This window comes from Ascaphus truei, chromosome 13 (genome assembly GCF_040206685.1).
Source record: "Ascaphus truei isolate aAscTru1 chromosome 13, aAscTru1.hap1, whole genome shotgun sequence".
NCBI lineage: Eukaryota > Metazoa > Chordata > Amphibia > Anura > Ascaphidae > Ascaphus > Ascaphus truei.
Window position 1 is genome coordinate 6,859,173 of NC_134495.1, and position 22,171 is coordinate 6,881,343.

Here is a 22,171-nt window from a genome sequence, read left to right on the forward strand (position 1 = left end):
ACCGCGGCCTTATAGTTAACGCGGTTTGTGTTACAGTAAGACACGGGAGTCCTATTTAACTAGAGTCCCGTGATTTTTATACCTCCCCAAACACCTTTATGCCACACGTGGAGACACCTTTATACCACACGTGGAGACACCTTTATACCACACGTGGAGACACCTTTATACCACACGTGGAGACACCTTTATACCACACGTGGAGACACCTTTATACCACATGTGGAGACACCTTTATGCCACACGTGGAGACACCTTCATACCACACGTGGAGACACCTTTATGCCACACGTGGAGACACCTTCATACCACACGTGGAGACACCTTTATACAACACGTGGAGACACCTTTATGCCACACGTGGAGACACCTTTATACCACACGTGGAGACACCTTTATACCACACGTGGAGACACCTTTATACCACACGTGGAGACACCTTTATACAACACGTGGAGACACCTTTATACCACACGTGGAGACACCTTTATACCACACGTGGAGACACCTTTATACCACACGTGGAGACACATTTATACCACACGTGGAGACACCTTTATACCACACGTGGAGACACCTTTATACCACACGTGGAGACACCTTTATACCACACGTGGAGACACCTTTATACAACACGTGGAGACACCTTTATACCACACGTGGAGACACCTTTATACTACACGTGGAGACACCTTTATACAACACGTGGAGACACCTTTATACCACACGTGGAGACACCTGTACACAAATAGGAACACACCTGAGAAATATGCTAATTTTACCAATTTGAATATCCAAATTAAACATATTACCCAGGTCTCAGGTGTGCTCCCTTGTGTGTACAGGTGTCTCCACGTGTTGTATAAAGGTGTCTCCAAGTGTGGTATAAAGGTGTCGTCTCCACGTGTGGTATAAAGGTGTCGTCTCCACGTGTGGTATAAAGGTGTCGTCTCCACGTGTGGTATAAAGGTGTCTCCCCGTGTGGTGTAAAGGTGTCTCCACGTGTGGTGTAAAGGTGTCTCCACTTGTGGTATAAAGGTGTCTCCACGTGTGGTATAAAGGTGTCTCCACGTGTGGTATAAAGGTGTCTCCACGTGTGGTATAAAGGTGTCTCCACGTGTGGTATAAAGGTGTCTCCACGTGTTGTATAAAGGTGTCTCCACGTGTGGTATAAAGGTGTCTCCACGTGTGGTATAAAGGTGTCTCCACGTTTGTATAAAGGTGTCTCCACGTGTGGTATAAAGGTGTCTCCACGTGTGGTGTAAAGGTGTCTCCACGTGTGGTATAAAGGTGTCTCCACGTGTGGTATAAAGGTGTCTCCACGTGTTGTATAAAGGTGTCTCCACGTGTGGTATAAAGGTGTCTCCACGTGTGGTATAAAGGTGTCTCCACGTGTGGTATAAAGGTGTCTCCACGTGTGGTATAAAGGTGTCTCCACGTGTTGTATAAAGGTGTCTCCACGTGTGGTATAAAGGTGTCTCCACGTGTGGTATAAAGGTGTCTCCACGTTTGTATAAAGGTGTCTCCACGTGTGGTATAAAGGTGTCTCCACGTGTGGTGTAAAGGTGTCTCCACGTGTGGTATAAAGGTGTCTCCACGTGTGGTATAAAGGTGTCTCCACGTGTTGTATAAAGGTGTCTCCACGTGTGGTATAAAGGTGTCTCCACGTGTGGTATAAAGGTGTCTCCACGTGTTGTATAAAGGTGTCTCCACGTGTGGTATAAAGGTGTCTCCACGGGTTGTATAAAGGTGTCTCCACGTGTGGTATAAAGGTGTCTCCACGTGTTGTATAAAGGTGTCTCCACGTGTTGTATAAAGGTGTCTCCACGTGTTGTATAAAGGTGTCTCCACGTGTGGTATAAAGGTGTCTCCACGTGTGGTATAAAGGTGTCTCCACGTGTGGTATAAAGGTGTCTCCACGTGTGGTATAAAGGTGTCTCCACGTGTGGTATAAAGGTGTCTCCACGTGTGGTATAAAGGTGTCTCCACGTGTGGTATAAAGGTGTTTGGGGAGGTATAAAAATCACGGGACTCTTGTGAAATAGGACTCCCGTGTCTTACTGTAACACAAACCGCGTTAACTATAAGGCCGCGGTTATGGTGTGCGCCGCCGGAACAAATACCTCGTGCCAATGGAGGCGCGCGGATGAATAAAATAGGACTCCCTTCTCTTTGTATAACACACACCGCGAGCCCGGTTATTTGAAGCGAATTCGTGGCAGCGCCAAATTAACATGGCGCTAACCCGATGCCAAGGAGACACGGACGTACATTTGGCATCTAATTAACTTTGTGGATATGCGTTAACCTCCGGGAAAATAACGCGCGTTATGGTGATACCGTCCCGTTATTAACACCCAGTTAACGGATCTTTGGGGATCTGGGCCACAGAGGCAAAACTCGTAGTAACCCCTTAACTGCTGGTAACATTGCCATACATGGCTGACTTCCCAGTTCAACACAAGTGGGACTTACTGGTCCGGAAACTCCACCGGCTGCGTCTTTATTTTGCCGTGAAGGGTTAAAACCGTCTCATCCATAAAAGGGCACTGCAGCGAGATACAAGAAAAGAGGCAAAATCCGTGAAAAGGCGTCTCCCTCTCTATATCCACACATACCTACCCATCAGTCTATGTATATACTAGCTGCACGCGGGGTCACATACATACCCATCAGGCTATGTATATACTAGCTGCACGCGGGGTCACATACATACCCATCAGTCTATGTATATACTAGCTGCACGCGGGGTCACATACCTACCCATCAGGCTATGTATATACTAGCTGCACGCGGGGTCACACACCTACCCATCAGGCTATGTATATACTAGCTGTACGCGGGGTCACATACCTACCCATCAGGCTATGTATATACTAGCTGCACGCGGGGTCACATACCTACCCATCAGGCTATGTATATACTAGCTGCACGCGGGGTCACATACCTACCCATCAGGCTATGTATATACTAGCTGCACGCGGGGTCACATACCTACCCATCAGTCTATGTATATACTAGCTGTACGCGGGGTCACATACCCATCAGTCTATGTATATACTAGCTGTACGCGGTGTCACATATACATCAGTCTATGTATATACTAGCTGTACGCGGGGTCACATATCAGTCTATGTATATACTAGCTGTACGCGGTGTCACATACCTACCCATCAGTCTATGTATATACTAGCTGCACGCGGTGTCACATACCTACCCATCAGTCTATGTATATACTAGCTGTACGCGGGGTCACATACCCATCAGTCTATGTATATACTAGCTGTACGCGGGGTCACATACCTACCCATCAGTCTATGTATATACTAGCTGTACGCGGTGTCACATATCCATCAGTCTATGTATATACTAGCTGTACGCGGTGTCACATATCCATCAGTCTATGTATATACTAGCTGTACGCGGTGTCACATATCCATCAGTCTATGTATATACTAGCTGTACGCGGGGTCACATATACATCAGTCTATGTATATACTAGCTGTACGTGGGGTCACATATCCATCAGTCTATGTATATACTAGCTGTACGCGGGGTCACATATCAATCAGTCTATATATATACTAGCTGTACGCGGGGTCACATATCCATCAGTCTATGTATATACTAGCTGTACGCGGGGTCACATATCCATCAGTCTATGTATATACTAGCTGTACACGGTGTCACATATCCATCAGTCTATATATATACTAGCTGTACGCGGTGTCACATATCCATCAGTCTATGTATATACTAGCTGTACGCGGTGTCACATATCCATCAGTCTATGTATATACTAGCTGTACACGGTGTCACATATCCATCAGTCTATATATATACTAGCTGTACGCGGTGTCACATATCCATCAGTCTATGTATATACTAGCTGTACACGGTGTCACATATCCATCAGTCTATATATATACTAGCTGTACGCGGGGTCACATATCCATCAGTCTATGTATATACTAGCTGTACGCGGGGTCACATATCCATCAGTCTATATATATACTAGCTGTACGCGGGGTCACATATCCATCAGTCTATGTATATACTAGCTGTACGCGGTGCCACATATCCATCAGTCTATGTATATACTAGCTGTACACGGTGTCACATATCCATCAGTCTATATATATACTAGCTGTACGCGGTGTCACATATCCATCCGTCTATGTATATACTAGCTGTACGCGGGGTCACATATCCATCAGTCTATGTATATACTAGCTGTACGCGGTGTCACATATCCATCAGTCTATGTATATACTAGCTGTACACGGTGTCACATATCCATCAGTCTATATATATACTAGCTGTACGCGGTGTCACATATCCATCAGTCTATGTATATACTAGCTGTACGCGGGGTCACATATCCATCAGTCTATGTATATACTAGCTGTACGCGGTGTCACATATCCATCAGTCTATGTATATACTAGCTGTACGCGGGGTCACATATCCATCAGTCTATGTATATACTAGCTGTACACGGTGTCACATATCCATCAGTCTATATATATACTAGCTGTACGCGGTGTCACATATCCATCAGTCTATGTATATACTAGCTGTACACGGTGTCACATATCCATCAGTCTATATATATACTAGCTGTACGCGGTGTCACATATCCATCAGTCTATGTATATACTAGCTGTACGCGGTGTCACATATCCATCAGTCTATGTATATACTAGCTGTACACGGTGTCACATATCCATCAGTCTATATATATACTAGCTGTACGCGGTGTCACATATCCATCAGTCTATGTATATACTAGCTGTACACGGTGTCACATATCCATCAGTCTATATATATACTAGCTGTACGCGGGGTCACATATCCATCAGTCTATGTATATACTAGCTGTACGCGGGGTCACATATCCATCAGTCTATATATATACTAGCTGTACGCGGGGTCACATATCCATCAGTCTATGTATATACTAGCTGTACGCGGTGCCACATATCCATCAGTCTATGTATATACTAGCTGTACACGGTGTCACATATCCATCAGTCTATATATATACTAGCTGTACGCGGTGTCACATATCCATCAGTCTATGTATATACTAGCTGTACGCGGGGTCACATATCCATCAGTCTATGTATATACTAGCTGTACGCGGTGTCACATATCCATCAGTCTATGTATATACTAGCTGTACACGGTGTCACATATCCATCAGTCTATATATATACTAGCTGTACGCGGGGTCACATATCCATCAGTCTATGTATATACTAGCTGTACGCGGTGTCACATATCCATCAGTCTATGTATATACTAGCTGTACGCGGTGCCACATATCCATCAGTCTATGTATATACTAGCTGTACACGGTGTCACATATCCATCAGTCTATATATATACTAGCTGTACGCGGTGTCACATATCCATCAGTCTATGTATATACTAGCTGTACGCGGGGTCACATATCCATCAGTCTATGTATATACTAGCTGTACGCGGTGTCACATATCCATCAGTCTATATATATACTAGCTGTACGCAGGATCACATATCCATCAGTCTATATATATACTAGCTGTACGCGGGGTCACATACCTACCCATCAGTTTATGTATATACTAGCTGTACGTGGGGTCACATACCTACCCATCAGTCTATGTATATACCAGCTGTACGCGGTGTCACATATCCATCAGTCTATATATATACTAGCTGTACGCGGGGTCACATATCCATCAGTCTATGTATATACTAGCTGTACGCGGGGTCACATATCCATCAGTCTATGTATATACTAGCTGTACGCGGGGTCACATACCTACCCATCAGTCTATGTATATACTAGCTGTACGCGGTGTCACATATCCATCAGTCTATGTATATACTAGCTGTACGCGGTGTCACATACCCATCAGTCTATATATATACTAGCTGTACGCGGGGTCACATATCCATCAGTCTATGTATATACTAGCTGTACGCGGGGTCACATATCCATCAGTCTATGTATATACTAGCTGTATGCGGTGTCACATATCCATCAGTCTATGTATATACTAGCTGTACGCGGTGTCACATATCCATCAGTCTATGTATATACTAGCTGTACGCGGGGTCACATATCCATCAGTCTATGTATATACTAGCTGTACGCGGGGTCACATACCTACCCATCAGTCTATGTATATACTAGCTGTACGCGGGGTCACATATACATCAGTCTATGTATATACTAGCTGTACGCGGGGTCACATATCAGTCTATGTATATACTAGCTGTACGCGGTATCACATACCCATCAGTCTATGTATATACTAGCTGTACGTGGTGTCACATATCCATCAGTCTATGTATATACTAGCTGTACGCGGGGTCACATATCAGTCTATGTATATACTAGCTGTACGCGGTGTCACATATCCATCAGTCTATATATATACTAGCTGTACGCGGTGTCACATATCCATCAGTCTATATATATATACTAGCTGTACGCGGTGTCACATACCCATCAGTCTATATATATACTAGCTGTACGCGGGGTCACATATCCATCAGTCTATGTATATACTAGCTGTACGCGGGGTCACATATCCATCAGTCTATGTATATACTAGATGTACGCGGTGCCACATATCCATCAGTCTATGTATATACTAGCTGTACGCGGTGTCACATATCCATCAGTCTATATATATACTAGCTGTATGCGGGGTCACATATCCATCAGTCTATGTATATACTAGCTGTACGCGGGGTCACATATCCATCAGTCTATGTATATACTAGCTGTACGCGGGGTCACATACCTACCCATCAGTCTATGTATATACTAGCTGTACGCGGGGTCACATATCCATCAGTCTATGTATATACTAGCTGTACGCGGGGTCACATATCAGTCTATGTATATACTAGCTGTACGCGGTGTCACATATACATCAGTCTATGTATATACTAGCTGTACGCGGGGTCACATATCAGTCTATGTATATACTAGCTGTACGCGGTATCACATACCCATCAGTCTATGTATATACTAGCTGTACGTGGTGTCACATATCCATCAGTCTATGTATATACTAGCTGTACGCGGGGTCACATATCAGTCTATGTATATACTAGCTGTACGCGGTGTCACATACCCATCAGTCTATGTATATACTAGCTGTACGCGGTGTCACATACCCATCAGTCTATGTATATACTAGCTGTACGCGGGGTCACATATCCATCAGTCTATGTATATACTAGCTGTACGCGGGGTCACATACCTACCCATCAGTCTATGTATATACTAGCTGTACGTGGGGTCACATACCCATCAGTCTATGTATATACTAGCTGTACGCGGTGTCACATACCCATCAGTCTATGTATATACTAGCTGTACGCGGGGTCACATATCCATCAGTCTATGTATATACTAGCTGTACGCGGGGTCACATATCCATCAGTCTATGTATATACTAGCTGTACGCGGGGTCACATACCTACCCATCAGTCTATGTATATACTAGCTGTACGCGGTGCCACATACCCATCAGTCTATGTATATACTAGCTGTACGCGGTGTCACATACCCATCAGTCTATGTATATACTAGCTGTACGGGGGGTCACATATCCATCAGTCTATGTATATACTAGCTGTACGCTGGGTCACATACCTACCCATCAGTCTATGTATATACTAGCTGTACGCGGTGTCACATATCCATCAGTCTATGTATATACTAGCTGTACGCGGTGTCACATACCCATCAGTCTATATATATACTAGCTGTACGCGGTGTCACATACCCATCAGTCTATATATATACTAGCTGTACGCGGGGTCACATATCCATCAGTCTATGTATATACTAGATGTACGCGGTGCCACATATCCATCAGTCTATGTATATACTAGCTGTACGCGGTGTCACATATCCATCAGTCTATATATATACTAGCTGTACGCGGGGTCACATATCCATCAGTCTATGTATATACTAGCTGTACGCGGGGTCACATATCCATCAGTCTATGTATATACTAGCTGTATGCGGGGTCACATACCTACCCATCAGTCTATGTATATACTAGCTGTACGCGGGGTCACATATCCATCAGTCTATGTATATACTAGCTGTACGCGGTGTCACATATACATCAGTCTATGTATATACTAGCTGTACGCGGGGTCACATATCAGTCTATGTATATACTAGCTGTACGCGGTGTCACATACCCATCAGTCTATGTATATACTAGCTGTACGCGGTGTCACATATCCATCAGTCTATGTATATACTAGCTGTACGCGGGGTCACATATCAGTCTATGTATATACTAGCTGTACGCGGTGCCACATATCCATCAGTCTATGTATATACTAGCTGTACGCGGTGTCACATACCCATCAGTCTATGTATATACTAGCTGTACGGGGGGTCACATATCCATCAGTCTATGTATATACTAGCTGTACGCGGGGTCACATATCCATCAGTCTATGTATATACTAGCTGTACGCGGGGTCACATATCCATCAGTCTATGTATATACTAGCTGTACGCGGGGTCACATATCCATCAGTCTATGTATATACTAGCTGTACGGGGGGTCACATATCCATCAGTCTATGTATATACTAGCTGTACGCGGGGTCACATATCCATCAGTCTATGTATATACTAGCTGTACGCGGGGTCACATATCCATCAGTCTATGTATATACTAGCTGTACGCGGGGTCACATATCCATCAGTCTATGTATATACTAGCTGTACGGGGGGTCACATATCCATCAGTCTATGTATATACTAGCTGTACGCGGGGTCACATATCCATCAGTCTATGTATATACTAGCTGTACGCGGGGTCACATATCCATCAGTCTATGTATATACTAGCTGTACGCGGGGTCACATATCCATCAGTCTATGTATATACTAGCTGTACGCGGGGTCACATATCAGTCTATGTATATACTAGCTGTACGCGGGGTCACATACATATCCATCAGTCTATGTATATACTAGCTGTACGCGGGGTCACATACATATCCATCAGTCTATGTATATACTAGCTGTACGCGGGGTCACATATCAGTCTATGTATATACTAGCTGTACGCGGGGTCACATACATATCCATCAGTCTATGTATATACTAGCTGTACGCGGGGTCACATACGCCGATCTCGCAGATCTGAAAGGATATTAATGAAACACGCGCCTGTTTTCACCCCGCCCTGTAACGCTGCGCTGTCTCTCGTCCCCACATTACTCTCTCCTGCATCGTGCCCGGCTCCTCTGTGCACTCACCTACCTTCTCGTTGCACTCCCTGCTTCACTGTGTCTCTGTGCACACTACACCCCTCCTCATCTCATCGGTCTTCTCCTCCTCATCATCTTGGTGTCTCTACTCCCCTCTCTTTGCACTCCCTCCTGCCCCATATGCAAACTGCTCTCCATTCCCTCCTCATTATCCCCAGTCTCCTCATGGTACCCCTCTCCCCCTTCCTGTCTCTCCATCTCTGTCTCTTCCCATCCTTGAAAAGGGAGAGAGGGAGAGGGAGAGAGAGATGTTTGTCTGTGTGGCAAATCAGCCGCTGGTGTTATACCTGGTGGGCTATATATCTGATATGTGACATCATAACGTACGATATATACTGTGTGTTAGTTGATGCAGGCACAGCAGAAAGCGCCTGGCTGCTTTCAAACCAGACGAGTCAGAACAGAAAGGAAAGAGGATAAAAAACCTTTTACTGCACGAGAGCCCAGAATGCACTGCTCTGCTGCCCCCTGACCAGAGACGCTAACATACATGTATCTATACTATACACCAGGGGTGCGCAAAGTGCGAGGCGCAAGATTTTCATGGGGGGAGTGCCAATGTGACGTCACATGACCCCCGCTACGTCATTTGACGCCGGGTTACCAGGGGGACGCGTCGTTGGAAGGCCAGGTAAGTACAGAGGCCCCGCGCTTCCTCGAAGACATTTAAAATAAATGCCGGGGATCGTGCGAGGCCTCTGTAACTGTACTCACCTGGCCTTCCAACGACGCGTCTCCATGGTAACCCGGCGTCATATGGGTCACGTGCCATCACGTACATGACCCCGCGACGTCATTTAACGCCGGAGTTGTGCAGGATGGGGGGGCGCGAGCCGGAGGGGAGAGGAGACAGGGGGCCCATGCAAGAAACTTTGCACACCCCTACTATTCACACACACACACACATATACAGACAGACACACACACACACACATATACAGACAGACACACACACACACACGCTTTGTTTATAGATGTATGGAGAAGACGATTACCTGACCAAACACAAAACCGTACAAGGTGACCCCCATCGCCCAAACATCCAGAGCCTTAAAAAAGGAAAATAAGACGGAGTTAATGAAGTGAAACAGTAAATAAACACGGTCCGTCTGCCATAAAAACAGTCAGTATATCAGAGGATACGGTTGCTATGGTAACGTCCCTGCGCTTCCTGCGCACTCACCGCTTACGTGAGAATTCTCACAGCACAGAACCGATTTATTTTGGATATTGCTCGGTCTGCAGCAGGAATAAAAATTAAATCTGCAGACCAAGCAATATCCTACATGCGAGGTTTGTTTATTTTTTTATAAATCTGTTCAGTACTATGAGAAAATACTTATAGCATTTTTTTTAAACAACTCTGAATGACATTTTTAATGTATTACAATATAAAAGCATTTTTTGTTTCTATAGCAACTATTTACAAAGTCACATCACCTTCCTCTTCTGAAACAGGCTCTGGCACACCCCTTTTTGAGCCTCGCCCTCTCTCTAGCTGTGCACCAATTGTATCTAGTGACTGCCTGGTCACATGATCTTCCCCACAGAACTTTGCATCTTTGGTCCTCTTCTGCTGCACTGACAGCCATTTAGTGACCCCCGAGTCGAATCTTCGCCGATCGATCACAGGAGAACAGATCGATCGGCAACTTAGCTAATTACTTATTGTGTGGATTGTATCAATGCACATATTAAAGGGGGAAAAAATGACATTTTTGGACTGCCGCTTTACAGAAGCGGGTTTTGATCAGCGCGTCAGACAAACGGAAAAACGGGTTGCAATGTTTCCCCATTCTTTGCTCACACGATGTAACAACGTAGCGATATAAGTTTTCCAAGTGACTCCGATTGAAGGTCGATGCGATGTGAGATTTGATGGCGTTTTGCTCAGACAGAGAACATCTGATACGTTGCATTAGAATTTGCGCCGTGTTTACTTCCTGAAATCTCACGCCAACACCCCCTGGGCTCCGTGCAAATGCTGATTAATAGACAGCAAAAGGTACTTCCTAGCACACCCCCAGCTTGTATGGTGCCCGGGAGACAAAGGTAACCCAGAGCCCCAAGTTAATGAGCGGGGCGGAGTGTGGTTATTGAGCGAGAGGTAGGGGGTGCCGGGAACCCTGTGGAGCAGGGGAAGGGTGCACCACCTGTTCCTCCCATGGGCACGGCAGAGGACGGGCCCCCTGACACTCGAACAGTCCCAGAAATCGCAACCTACTTCTGGTCGGGACCCAACTTCCGGGTCAGGGGCCAGATGGCCCCTCTCAGAGGCCAGGCCCAGGACGGTGGCCCCAGAGCTCCCTCCACCCCACGGATCCCCCACATCAGAATGCAACCATTGTTCCAACAAGGGGTTAATGCAGCGTCTTATTCCTAGCGAGAAATGAAAAAACAAAAAGCAGGTTTGTTACCTTTCCAGAAAATATCTTGCGGGTCTCCGAGAGCGTCTCCGGGGCCATGAAAGCCGGAGTTCCCACCGTGTTGGTGAGAAACGCGTCGGTACCTTCAAACTGGTTACTGACCCCGAAGTCGGCTATTTTAATGTGACCGTCCTCCCCAACGAGCAGGTTGGATGGCTTGATGTCACGGTGTATAATCTTCTGGTAATGCACTGCGGGTTAGAAACAGCACGGTGGACGGTCAAGCCGCTGGACAATGTTTAGCGGCGCCCTCGGCTTGATCTAGGACAGCATACGCCCGGTGTTCCAGGGTTTTAACCCCTGTGATACCAGAGGGACGGTTACGTCTTCACTTATTCCAGATTTATTGTTTTATCTTTTTGGCAACAAAATTGGATCAATTTGCCCGTTCCTACAACGCGTTACAAATAGTCTGATCACAAAAGAGATTAGGCAAAGAACGTAAAAATGCGTCAAGATACACAGATATTACAATAAACTATTAAACATACGAATAAAAATGATTAATCCCGTCGCTGTAATTAGTTTATTGCGGCCTGGTCACGGACTTGCGCTGAAAGACTGACACAGGGGAAACCAGGTTCCAACCCCAGGTCTCAACAAATTAGATGGTAAGCTCTGCGGGGCAGCGACTGTATATAGTGCTGTGGACACTGCGAGTGCTTCGCAAGAAAAAGAGCGCGGCATTATTGCGAGGGAGTCCCGAGTCCCAAGAGGCGAGCGCTGCCGCGAGCCGGCGAATATTATGGACTTACAGTATTCAATCCCTTTAATCAGGTCCTGAAAGTAGAAGCGGGCCTGATCCTCGGTTAAAGGTTTGGCTGCCGGGATTTCCACCACTGGCCTGCAACACACACAGGAAACATCACCTATAGCGCATATAGCCATATATAGTCACTCTAAACTCAATGCTGCCAATACAGTCATCTCTCTGTATAGGAATGCAGAATAAGAATGATATAGATATATTAGATGAGGTTCAAAAATTGACGTGTCTCTGTACCCCCATTGTACCGCACTGTGGAATATGTTGGCACTTTTCAATTAAACAATGACAATAATAATAATATTATTATTATGATTATGTCCATCGAGTTGAACCTATGTTAAATTTAGACAACTGATACCTGTCCTATATTTGTATTTGCAGTATTACTGATCCGGAGGAAGCAAACAATAAACCCCCCAGTGACACATTGGCCACTGCTGTCACATATGGGGGAAAGGTCAATCCTTCCGGACTCCAGTAACCAGAGATATTGTATTAAACACGACACAGGTGCAGCGTCCATAATATAATACCGGAGAAGCTTTACACTGAGCCCTGGGTGTATGAAAAGGTCACAAGGAACAATAAACGCATCTAACAATATTAATGTAGGGAATATGATCAATTGTAGAAACCTTTTTCCTATTTTTTAAATCTTGTTTTCCCCCTATATGTTCCTACTTTTTTGCGCTGCCCCACCTTTTAAATCGCGCCCGTTATTGACGCCAATTATTGCTGCACATTGTACTTTTTAGCACTTGTATTTTTATAACTTCAATTCAGTGAAAGTGAAAAATGCAACAATGTTTGTAGAAGGGCAGTGCAGGGGTTAAACGGAATACATCATAAGCGCAGATTGGCTCCATAGCGGTGTGATGTTGCCATGGTAACATAGTATCAGCGATTAAACACACAGAGTCGTATTTATTTACGTCCCGCCGAGGAGCGTCTGTGTGCCGCGCGGGGACAGTTTTACTAATCACTAGAAATCCCATTTATAACCTTATTTTTTTCAGTTACAAACCTAGTGACAGGAAGCGCAGTTATTGTGATATTGTGATGCTGCAGGGTCAGAGAAGCTGTAAATATAATTAGGACCAGAAACACACACACACACACACTCCAGCACTTACTCATCACACACACACACACACACACTGACCAGCACTCCCCACTAACACACCCACCCATACTGACCAGCACCCCCACACTGACCACCACTCACCCACACTGACCAGCTCTCCCCAGTAACACACCCACCCAAACTGACCAGCTCTCCCCAGTAACACACCCACCCACACTGACCAGCACCCCCACTAAGACCCACGCACACTAACCAGCACCCCCACTAACACACATACACTGCCCACCACTCACCCAAACTGACCAGCACTCCCCACTAACACACCCATACTGACCACCACTCCCCACTAACACCCACCCACACTGACCAGCACTCCCCACTAACACACCCACACAGACCACCACCCACCCACACTGATCAGCTCTCCCCACTAACACACACCCACACTGACCAGCTCTCCCCACTAACACACACCCACACTGACCAGCACTCTCCACTAACACACCCACACTGACCAGCTCTCCCCACTAACACACCCACACTTACCAGCACTCATCACACACACACACACACACACACACACACACACACACACACACACACACACACACACACACACACACACACACACACACACACACACACACACAGTGTCCCCCCAAAACACACACTGTCCACCACTCCCTACTAACACCCACCCATACTGACCAGCACCCCCACACTGACCACCACTCACCCACACTGACCAGCGATCCCCAGTAACACACCCACCCACACTGACCAGCTCTCCCCAGTAACACACCCACCCACACTGACCAGCTCTCCTCAGTAACACACCCACCCAAACTGACCAGCACTCCCCACTAAGACCCACCCACACTAACCAGCACTCCCCACTAACACACCCACACTGACCAGCACTCCCCACTAACACACTGACCAGCTCTCCCCACTAACACACCCACACTGACCAGCACTCCCCACTAACACACCCACACTGACCAGCACTCCCCACTAACACACCCACACTGACCAGCACTCCCCACTAACACACCCACACTGACCAGCTCTCCCCACTAACACACCCACACTGACCAGCACTCCCCACTAACACACCCACACTGACCAGCTCTCCCCACTAACACCCCCACACTGACCAGCTCTCCCCAGTAACACACCCACACTGACCAGCTCTCCCCACTAACACCCCCACACTGACCAGCTCTCCCCAGTAATACACCCACACTGACCAGCTCTCCCCAGTAACACACCCACACTGACCAGCTCTCCCCACTAACACCCCCACACTGACCAGCTCTCCCCAGTAACACACCCACACTGACCAGCTTTCCTCACTAACACACCCACACTGACCAGCACTCCCTACTAACACACCCACACTGACCAGCTCTCCCCACTAACACACCCACACTGACCAGCTCTCCCCACTAACACCCCCACACTGACCAGCTCTCCCCAGTAACACACCCACACTGACCAGCTCTCCCCACTAACACCCCCACACTGACCAGCTCTCCCCAGTAATACACCCACACTGACCAGCTCTCCCCAGTAACACCCCTACACTGACCAGCTCTCCCCACTAACACACCCACACTGACCAGCACTCCCCACTAACACACCCACACTGACCAGCTCTCCCCACTAACACCCCCACACTGACCAGCTCTCCCCAGTAACACACCCACACTTACCAGCTCTCCCCACTAACACCCCCACACTGACCAGCTCTCCCCACTAACACACCCACACTGACCAGCTCTCCCCACTAACACACCCACACTGACCAGCACTCCCCACTAACACACCCACACTGACCAGCTCTCCTCAATAACACACCCACACTGACCAGCTCTCCCCACTAACACACCCACGCTGACCAGCTCTCCCCAGTAACACCCCCACACTGACCAGCACTCCCCACTAACACACCCACACTGACCAGCACTCCCCACTAACACACCCACACTGACCAGCTCTCCCCAGTAACACCCCCACACTGACCAGCACTCCCCACTAACACACCCACACTGACCAGCACTCCCCACTAACACACCCACACTGACCAGCACTCCCTACTAACACACCCACACTGACCAGCTCTCCCCACTAACACACCCACAGTGACCAGCTCTCCCCACTAACACACCCACACTGACCAGCTCTCCCCACTAACACACCCACAGTGACCAGCTCTCCCCACTAACACATCCACACTGACCAGCTCTCCCCACTAACACACCCACACTGACCAGCACTCCCTACTAACACACCCACACTGACCATCTCTCCCCACTAACACCCACCCACACTGACCAGCACTCCCCACTAACACACCCACACTGACCAGCACTCCCCACTAACACACCCACACTAACCAGCTCTCCCCACTAACACACCCAAATTGACCAGCTCTCCCCATTAACACACCCACACTAACCAGCTCTCCCCACTAACACACCCAAATTGACCAGCTCTCCCCAGTAACACACCCACACTGACCAGCACTCCCCACTAACACACATACACTGCCCAACACTCACCCACACTGACCAGCACTCCCCACTAACACACCCACACTGACCAGCACTCCCCACTAAGACACATACACTGCCCAACACTCACCCACACTGACCAGCACTCCCCACTAACACACATACACTGCCCAACACTCACCCACACTGACCAGCACTCCCCACTAACACACCCACACTGACCAGCACTCCCCAGTAACACACCCATACTGACCAGCACTCCCACTAACACACATACACTGACCAGCTCTCCCCACTAACACACCCACACTGACCAGCACTCCCCACTAACACACCCACACTGACCAGCACTCCCCACTAACACACCCACACTGACCAGCACTCCCCACTAACACACCCACACTGACCAGCTCTCCCCACTAACACACCCACACTGACCAGCACTCCCCACTAACACACCCACACTGACCAGCTCTCCCCACTAACACCCCCACACTGACCAGCTCTCCCCACTAATACACCCACACTGACCAGCACTCCCACTAACACACCCACACTGACCAGCACTCCCCACTAACACACCCACACTGACCAGCTCTCCTCAATAACACACCCACACTGACCAGCTCTCCCCACTAACACACCCACGCTGACCAGCTCTCCCCAGTAACACCCCCACACTGACCAGCACTCCCCACTAACACACCCACACTGACCAGCACTCCCCACTAACACACCCACACTGACCAGCTCTCCCCAGTAACACCCCCACACTGACCAGCACTCCCCACTAACACACCCACACTGACCAGCACTCCCCACTAACACACCCACACTGACCAGCACTCCCTACTAACACACCCACACTGACCAGCTCTCCCCACTAACACACCCACAGTGACCAGCTCTCCCCACTAACACACCCACACTGACCAGCACTCCCCACTAACACACCCACACTGACCAGCACTCCCTACTAACACACCCACACTGACCAGCTCTCCCCACTAACACACCCACAGTGACCAGCTCTCCCCACTAACACACCCACACTGACCAGCTCTCCCCACTAACACACCCACACTGACCAGCACTCCCTACTAACACCCACACTGACCATCTCTCCCCACTAACACCCACCCACACTGACCAGCACTCCCCACTAACACACCCACACTGACCAGCACTCCCCACTAACACACCCACACTGACCAGCACTCCCACTAACACACCCACCCACACTGACCAGCTCTCCCCACTTACACACCCACACTGACCAGCTCTCCCCACTAACACACCCACACGGACCAGCTCTCCCCACTAACACACCCACACTGACCAGCACTCCCCACTAATACACCCACACTGACCAGCACTCCCACTAACACATCCACACTGACCAGCACTCCCCACTAACACACCCACACTGACCAGCACTCCCCACTAACACACCCCACACTGACCAGCTCTCCCCACTAACACGCCCACACTGACCAGCACTCCCCACTAACACACCCACACTGACCAGCACTCCCACTAACACACCCACCCATACTGACCAGCTCTCCCCAGTAACACACCCACACTGACCAGCTCTCCCCACTAACACACACCCACACTGACCAGCTCTCCCCACTAACACACCCACACTGACCAGCTCTCCCCACTAACACACCCACACTGACCAGCTCTCCCCAGTAACACACCCACACTGACCAGCTCTCCCCACTAACACACACCCACACTGACCAGCTCTCCCCATTAACACACCCACACTAACCAGCTCTCCCCACTAACACACCCAAATTGACCAGCTCTCCCCAGTAACACACCCACACTGACCAGCACTCCCCACTAACACACATACACTGCCCAACACTCACCCACACTGACCAGCACTCCCCACTAACACACCCACACTGACCAGCACTCCCCACTAAGACACATACACTGCCCAACACTCACCCACACTGACCAGCACTCCCCACTAACACACATACACTGCCCAACACTCACCCACACTGACCAGCACTCCCCACTAACACACCCACACTGACCAGCACTCCCCAGTAACACACCCATACTGACCAGCACTCCCACTAACACACATACACTGACCAGCTCTCCCCACTAACACACCCACACTGACCAGCACTCCCCACTAACACACCCACACTGACCAGCACTCCCCACTAACACACCCACACTGACCAGCACTCCCCACTAACACACCCACACTGACCAGCTCTCCCCACTAACACACCCACACTGACCAGCACTCCCCACTAACACACCCACACTGACCAGCTCTCCCCACTAACACCCCCACACTGACCAGCTCTCCCCAGTAACACACCCACACTGACCAGCTCTCCCCACTAACACCCCCACACTGACCAGCTCTCCCCAGTAATACACCCACACTGACCAGCTCTCCCCAGTAACACACCCACACTGACCAGCTCTCCCCACTAACACCCCCACACTGACCAGCTCTCCCCAGTAACACACCCACACTGACCAGCTCTCCTCACTAACACACCCACACTGACCAGCACTCCCTACTAACACACCCACACTGACCAGCTCTCCCCACTAACACACCCACACTGACCAGCTCTCCCCACTAACACCCCCACACTGACCAGCTCTCCCCAGTAACACACCCACACTGACCAGCTCTCCCCACTAACACCCCCACACTGACCAGCTCTCCCCAGTAATACACCCACACTGACCAGCTCTCCCCAGTAACACCCCTACACTGACCAGCTCTCCCCACTAACACACCCACACTGACCAGCACTCCCCACTAACACACCCACACTGACCAGCTCTCCCCACTAACACCCCCACACTGACCAGCTCTCCCCAGTAACACACCCACACTGACCAGCTCTCCCCACTAACACCCCCACACTGACCAGCTCTCCCCACTAACACACCCACACTGACCAGCTCTCCCCACTAACACACCCACACTGACCAGCACTCCCCACTAACACACCCACACTGACCAGCTCTCCTCAATAACACACCCACACTGACCAGCTCTCCCCACTAACACACCCACGCTGACCAGCTCTCCCCACTAACACACCCACGCTGACCAGCTCTCCCCAGTAACACCCCCACACTGACCAGCACTCCCCACTAACACACCCACACTGACCAGCACTCCCCACTAACACACCCACACTGACCAGCTCTCCCCAGTAACACCCCCACACTGACCAGCACTCCCCACTAACACACCCACACTGACCAGCACTCCCCACTAACACACCCACACTGACCAGCACTCCCTACTAACACACCCACACTGACCAGCTCTCCCCACTAACACACCCACACTGACCAGCACTCCCCACTAACACACCCACACTGACCAGCTCTCCCCACTAACACACCCACAGTGACCAGCTCTCCCCACTAACACACCCACACTGACCAGCTCTCCCCAGTAACACACCCACACTGACCAGCTCTCCTCACTAACACACCCACACTGACCAGCACTCCCTACTAACACACCCACACTGACCAGCTCTCCCCACTAACACACACCCACACTGACCAGCACTCCCCACTAACACACCCACACTGACCAGCACTCCCCACTAACACACCCACACTGACCAGCACTCCCACTAACACACCCACCCACACTGACCAGCTCTCCCCACTAACACACCCACACTGACCAGCTCTCCCCACTAACACACCCACACGGACCAGCTCTCCCCACTAACACACCCACACTGACCAGCACTCCCCACTAATACACCCACACTGACCAGCACTCCCACTAACACATCCACACTGACCAGCACTCCCCACTAACACACCCACACTGACCAGCACTCCCCACTAACACACCCCACACTGACCAGCTCTCCCCACTAACACACCCACACTGACCAGCACTCCCCACTAAGACACATACACTGCCCAACACTCACCCACACTGACCAGCACTCCCCACTAACACACATACACTGCCCAACACTCACCCACACTGACCAGCACTCCCCACTAACACACCCACACTGACCAGCACTCCCCAGTAACACACCCATACTGACCAGCACTCCCACTAACACACATACACTGACCAGCTCTCCCCACTAACACACCCACACTGACCAGCACTCCCCACTAACACACCCACACTGACCAGCACTCCCCACTAACACACCCACACTGACCAGCACTCCCCACTAACACACCCACACTGACCAGCTCTCCCCACTAACACACCCACACTGACCAGCACTCCCCACTAACACACCCACACTGACCAGCTCTCCCCACTAACACCCCCACACTGACCAGCTCTCCCCACTAATACACCCACACTGACCAGCACTCCCACTAACACACCCACACTGACCAGCACTCCCCACTAACACACCCACACTGACCAGCTCTCCTCAATAACACACCCACACTGACCAGCTCTCCCCACTAACACACCCACGCTGACCAGCTCTCCCCAGTAACACCCCCACACTGACCAGCACTCCCCACTAACACACCCACACTGACCAGCACTCCCCACTAACACACCCACACTGACCAGCTCTCCCCAGTAACACCCCCACACTGACCAGCACTCCCCACTAACACACCCACACTGACCAGCACTCCCCACTAACACACCCACACTGACCAGCACTCCCTACTAACACACCCACACTGACCAGCTCTCCCCACTAACACACCCACAGTGACCAGCTCTCCCCACTAACACACCCACACTGACCAGCACTCCCCACTAACACACCCACACTGACCAGCACTCCCTACTAACACACCCACACTGACCAGCTCTCCCCACTAACACACCCACAGTGACCAGCTCTCCCCACTAACACACCCACACTGACCAGCTCTCCCCACTAACACACCCACACTGACCAGCACTCCCTACTAACACCCACACTGACCATCTCTCCCCACTAACACCCACCCACACTGACCAGCACTCCCCACTAACACACCCACACTGACCAGCACTCCCCACTAACACACCCACACTGACCAGCACTCCCACTAACACACCCACCCACACTGACCAGCTCTCCCCACTTACACACCCACACTGACCAGCTCTCCCCACTAACACACCCACACGGACCAGCTCTCCCCACTAACACACCCACACTGACCAGCACTCCCCACTAATACACCCACACTGACCAGCACTCCCACTAACACATCCACACTGACCAGCACTCCCCACTAACACACCCACACTGACCAGCACTCCCCACTAACACATCCCACACTGACCAGCTCTCCCCACTAACACGCCCACACTGACCAGCACTCCCCACTAACACACCCACACTGACCAGCACTCCCACTAACACACCCACCCATACTGACCAGCTCTCCCCAGTAACACACCCACACTGACCAGCTCTCCCCACTAACACACACCCACACTGACCAGCTCTCCCCACTAACACACCCACACTGACCAGCTCTCCCCACTAACACACCCACACTGACCAGCTCTCCCCAGTAACACACCCACACTGACCAGCTCTCCCCACTAACACACACCCACACTGACCAGCTCTCCCCATTAACACACCCACACTAACCAGCTCTCCCCACTAACACACCCAAATTGACCAGCTCTCCCCAGTAACACACCCACACTGACCAGCACTCCCCACTAACACACATACACTGCCCAACACTCACCCACACTGACCAGCACTCCCCACTAACACACCCACACTGACCAGCACTCCCCACTAAGACACATACACTGCCCAACACTCACCCACACTGACCAGCACTCCCCACTAACACACATACACTGCCCAACACTCACCCACACTGACCAGCACTCCCCACTAACACACCCACACTGACCAGCACTCCCCAGTAACACACCCATACTGACCAGCACTCCCACTAACACACATACACTGACCAGCTCTCCCCACTAACACACCCACACTGACCAGCACTCCCCACTAACACACCCACACTGACCAGCACTCCCCACTAACACACCCACACTGACCAGCACTCCCCACTAACACAC

The 22,171-nt window shown here is 49.9% G+C and overlaps 1 protein-coding gene across 1 annotated transcript in view; it reads right to left on the minus strand.

Annotated features, from left to right (window-relative positions):
- Nucleotides 1-22,171, minus strand: part of CAMKK2 (calcium/calmodulin dependent protein kinase kinase 2) — a 92,394-nt gene that overhangs the window by 20,943 nt on the left and 49,280 nt on the right. The window contains 4 exon segments of the mRNA XM_075568222.1: nt 2,476-2,549; nt 10,308-10,361; nt 11,730-11,929; nt 12,494-12,582. Of these exon segments, the coding sequence (XP_075424337.1) occupies nt 2,476-2,549; nt 10,308-10,361; nt 11,730-11,929; nt 12,494-12,582 (417 nt within the window).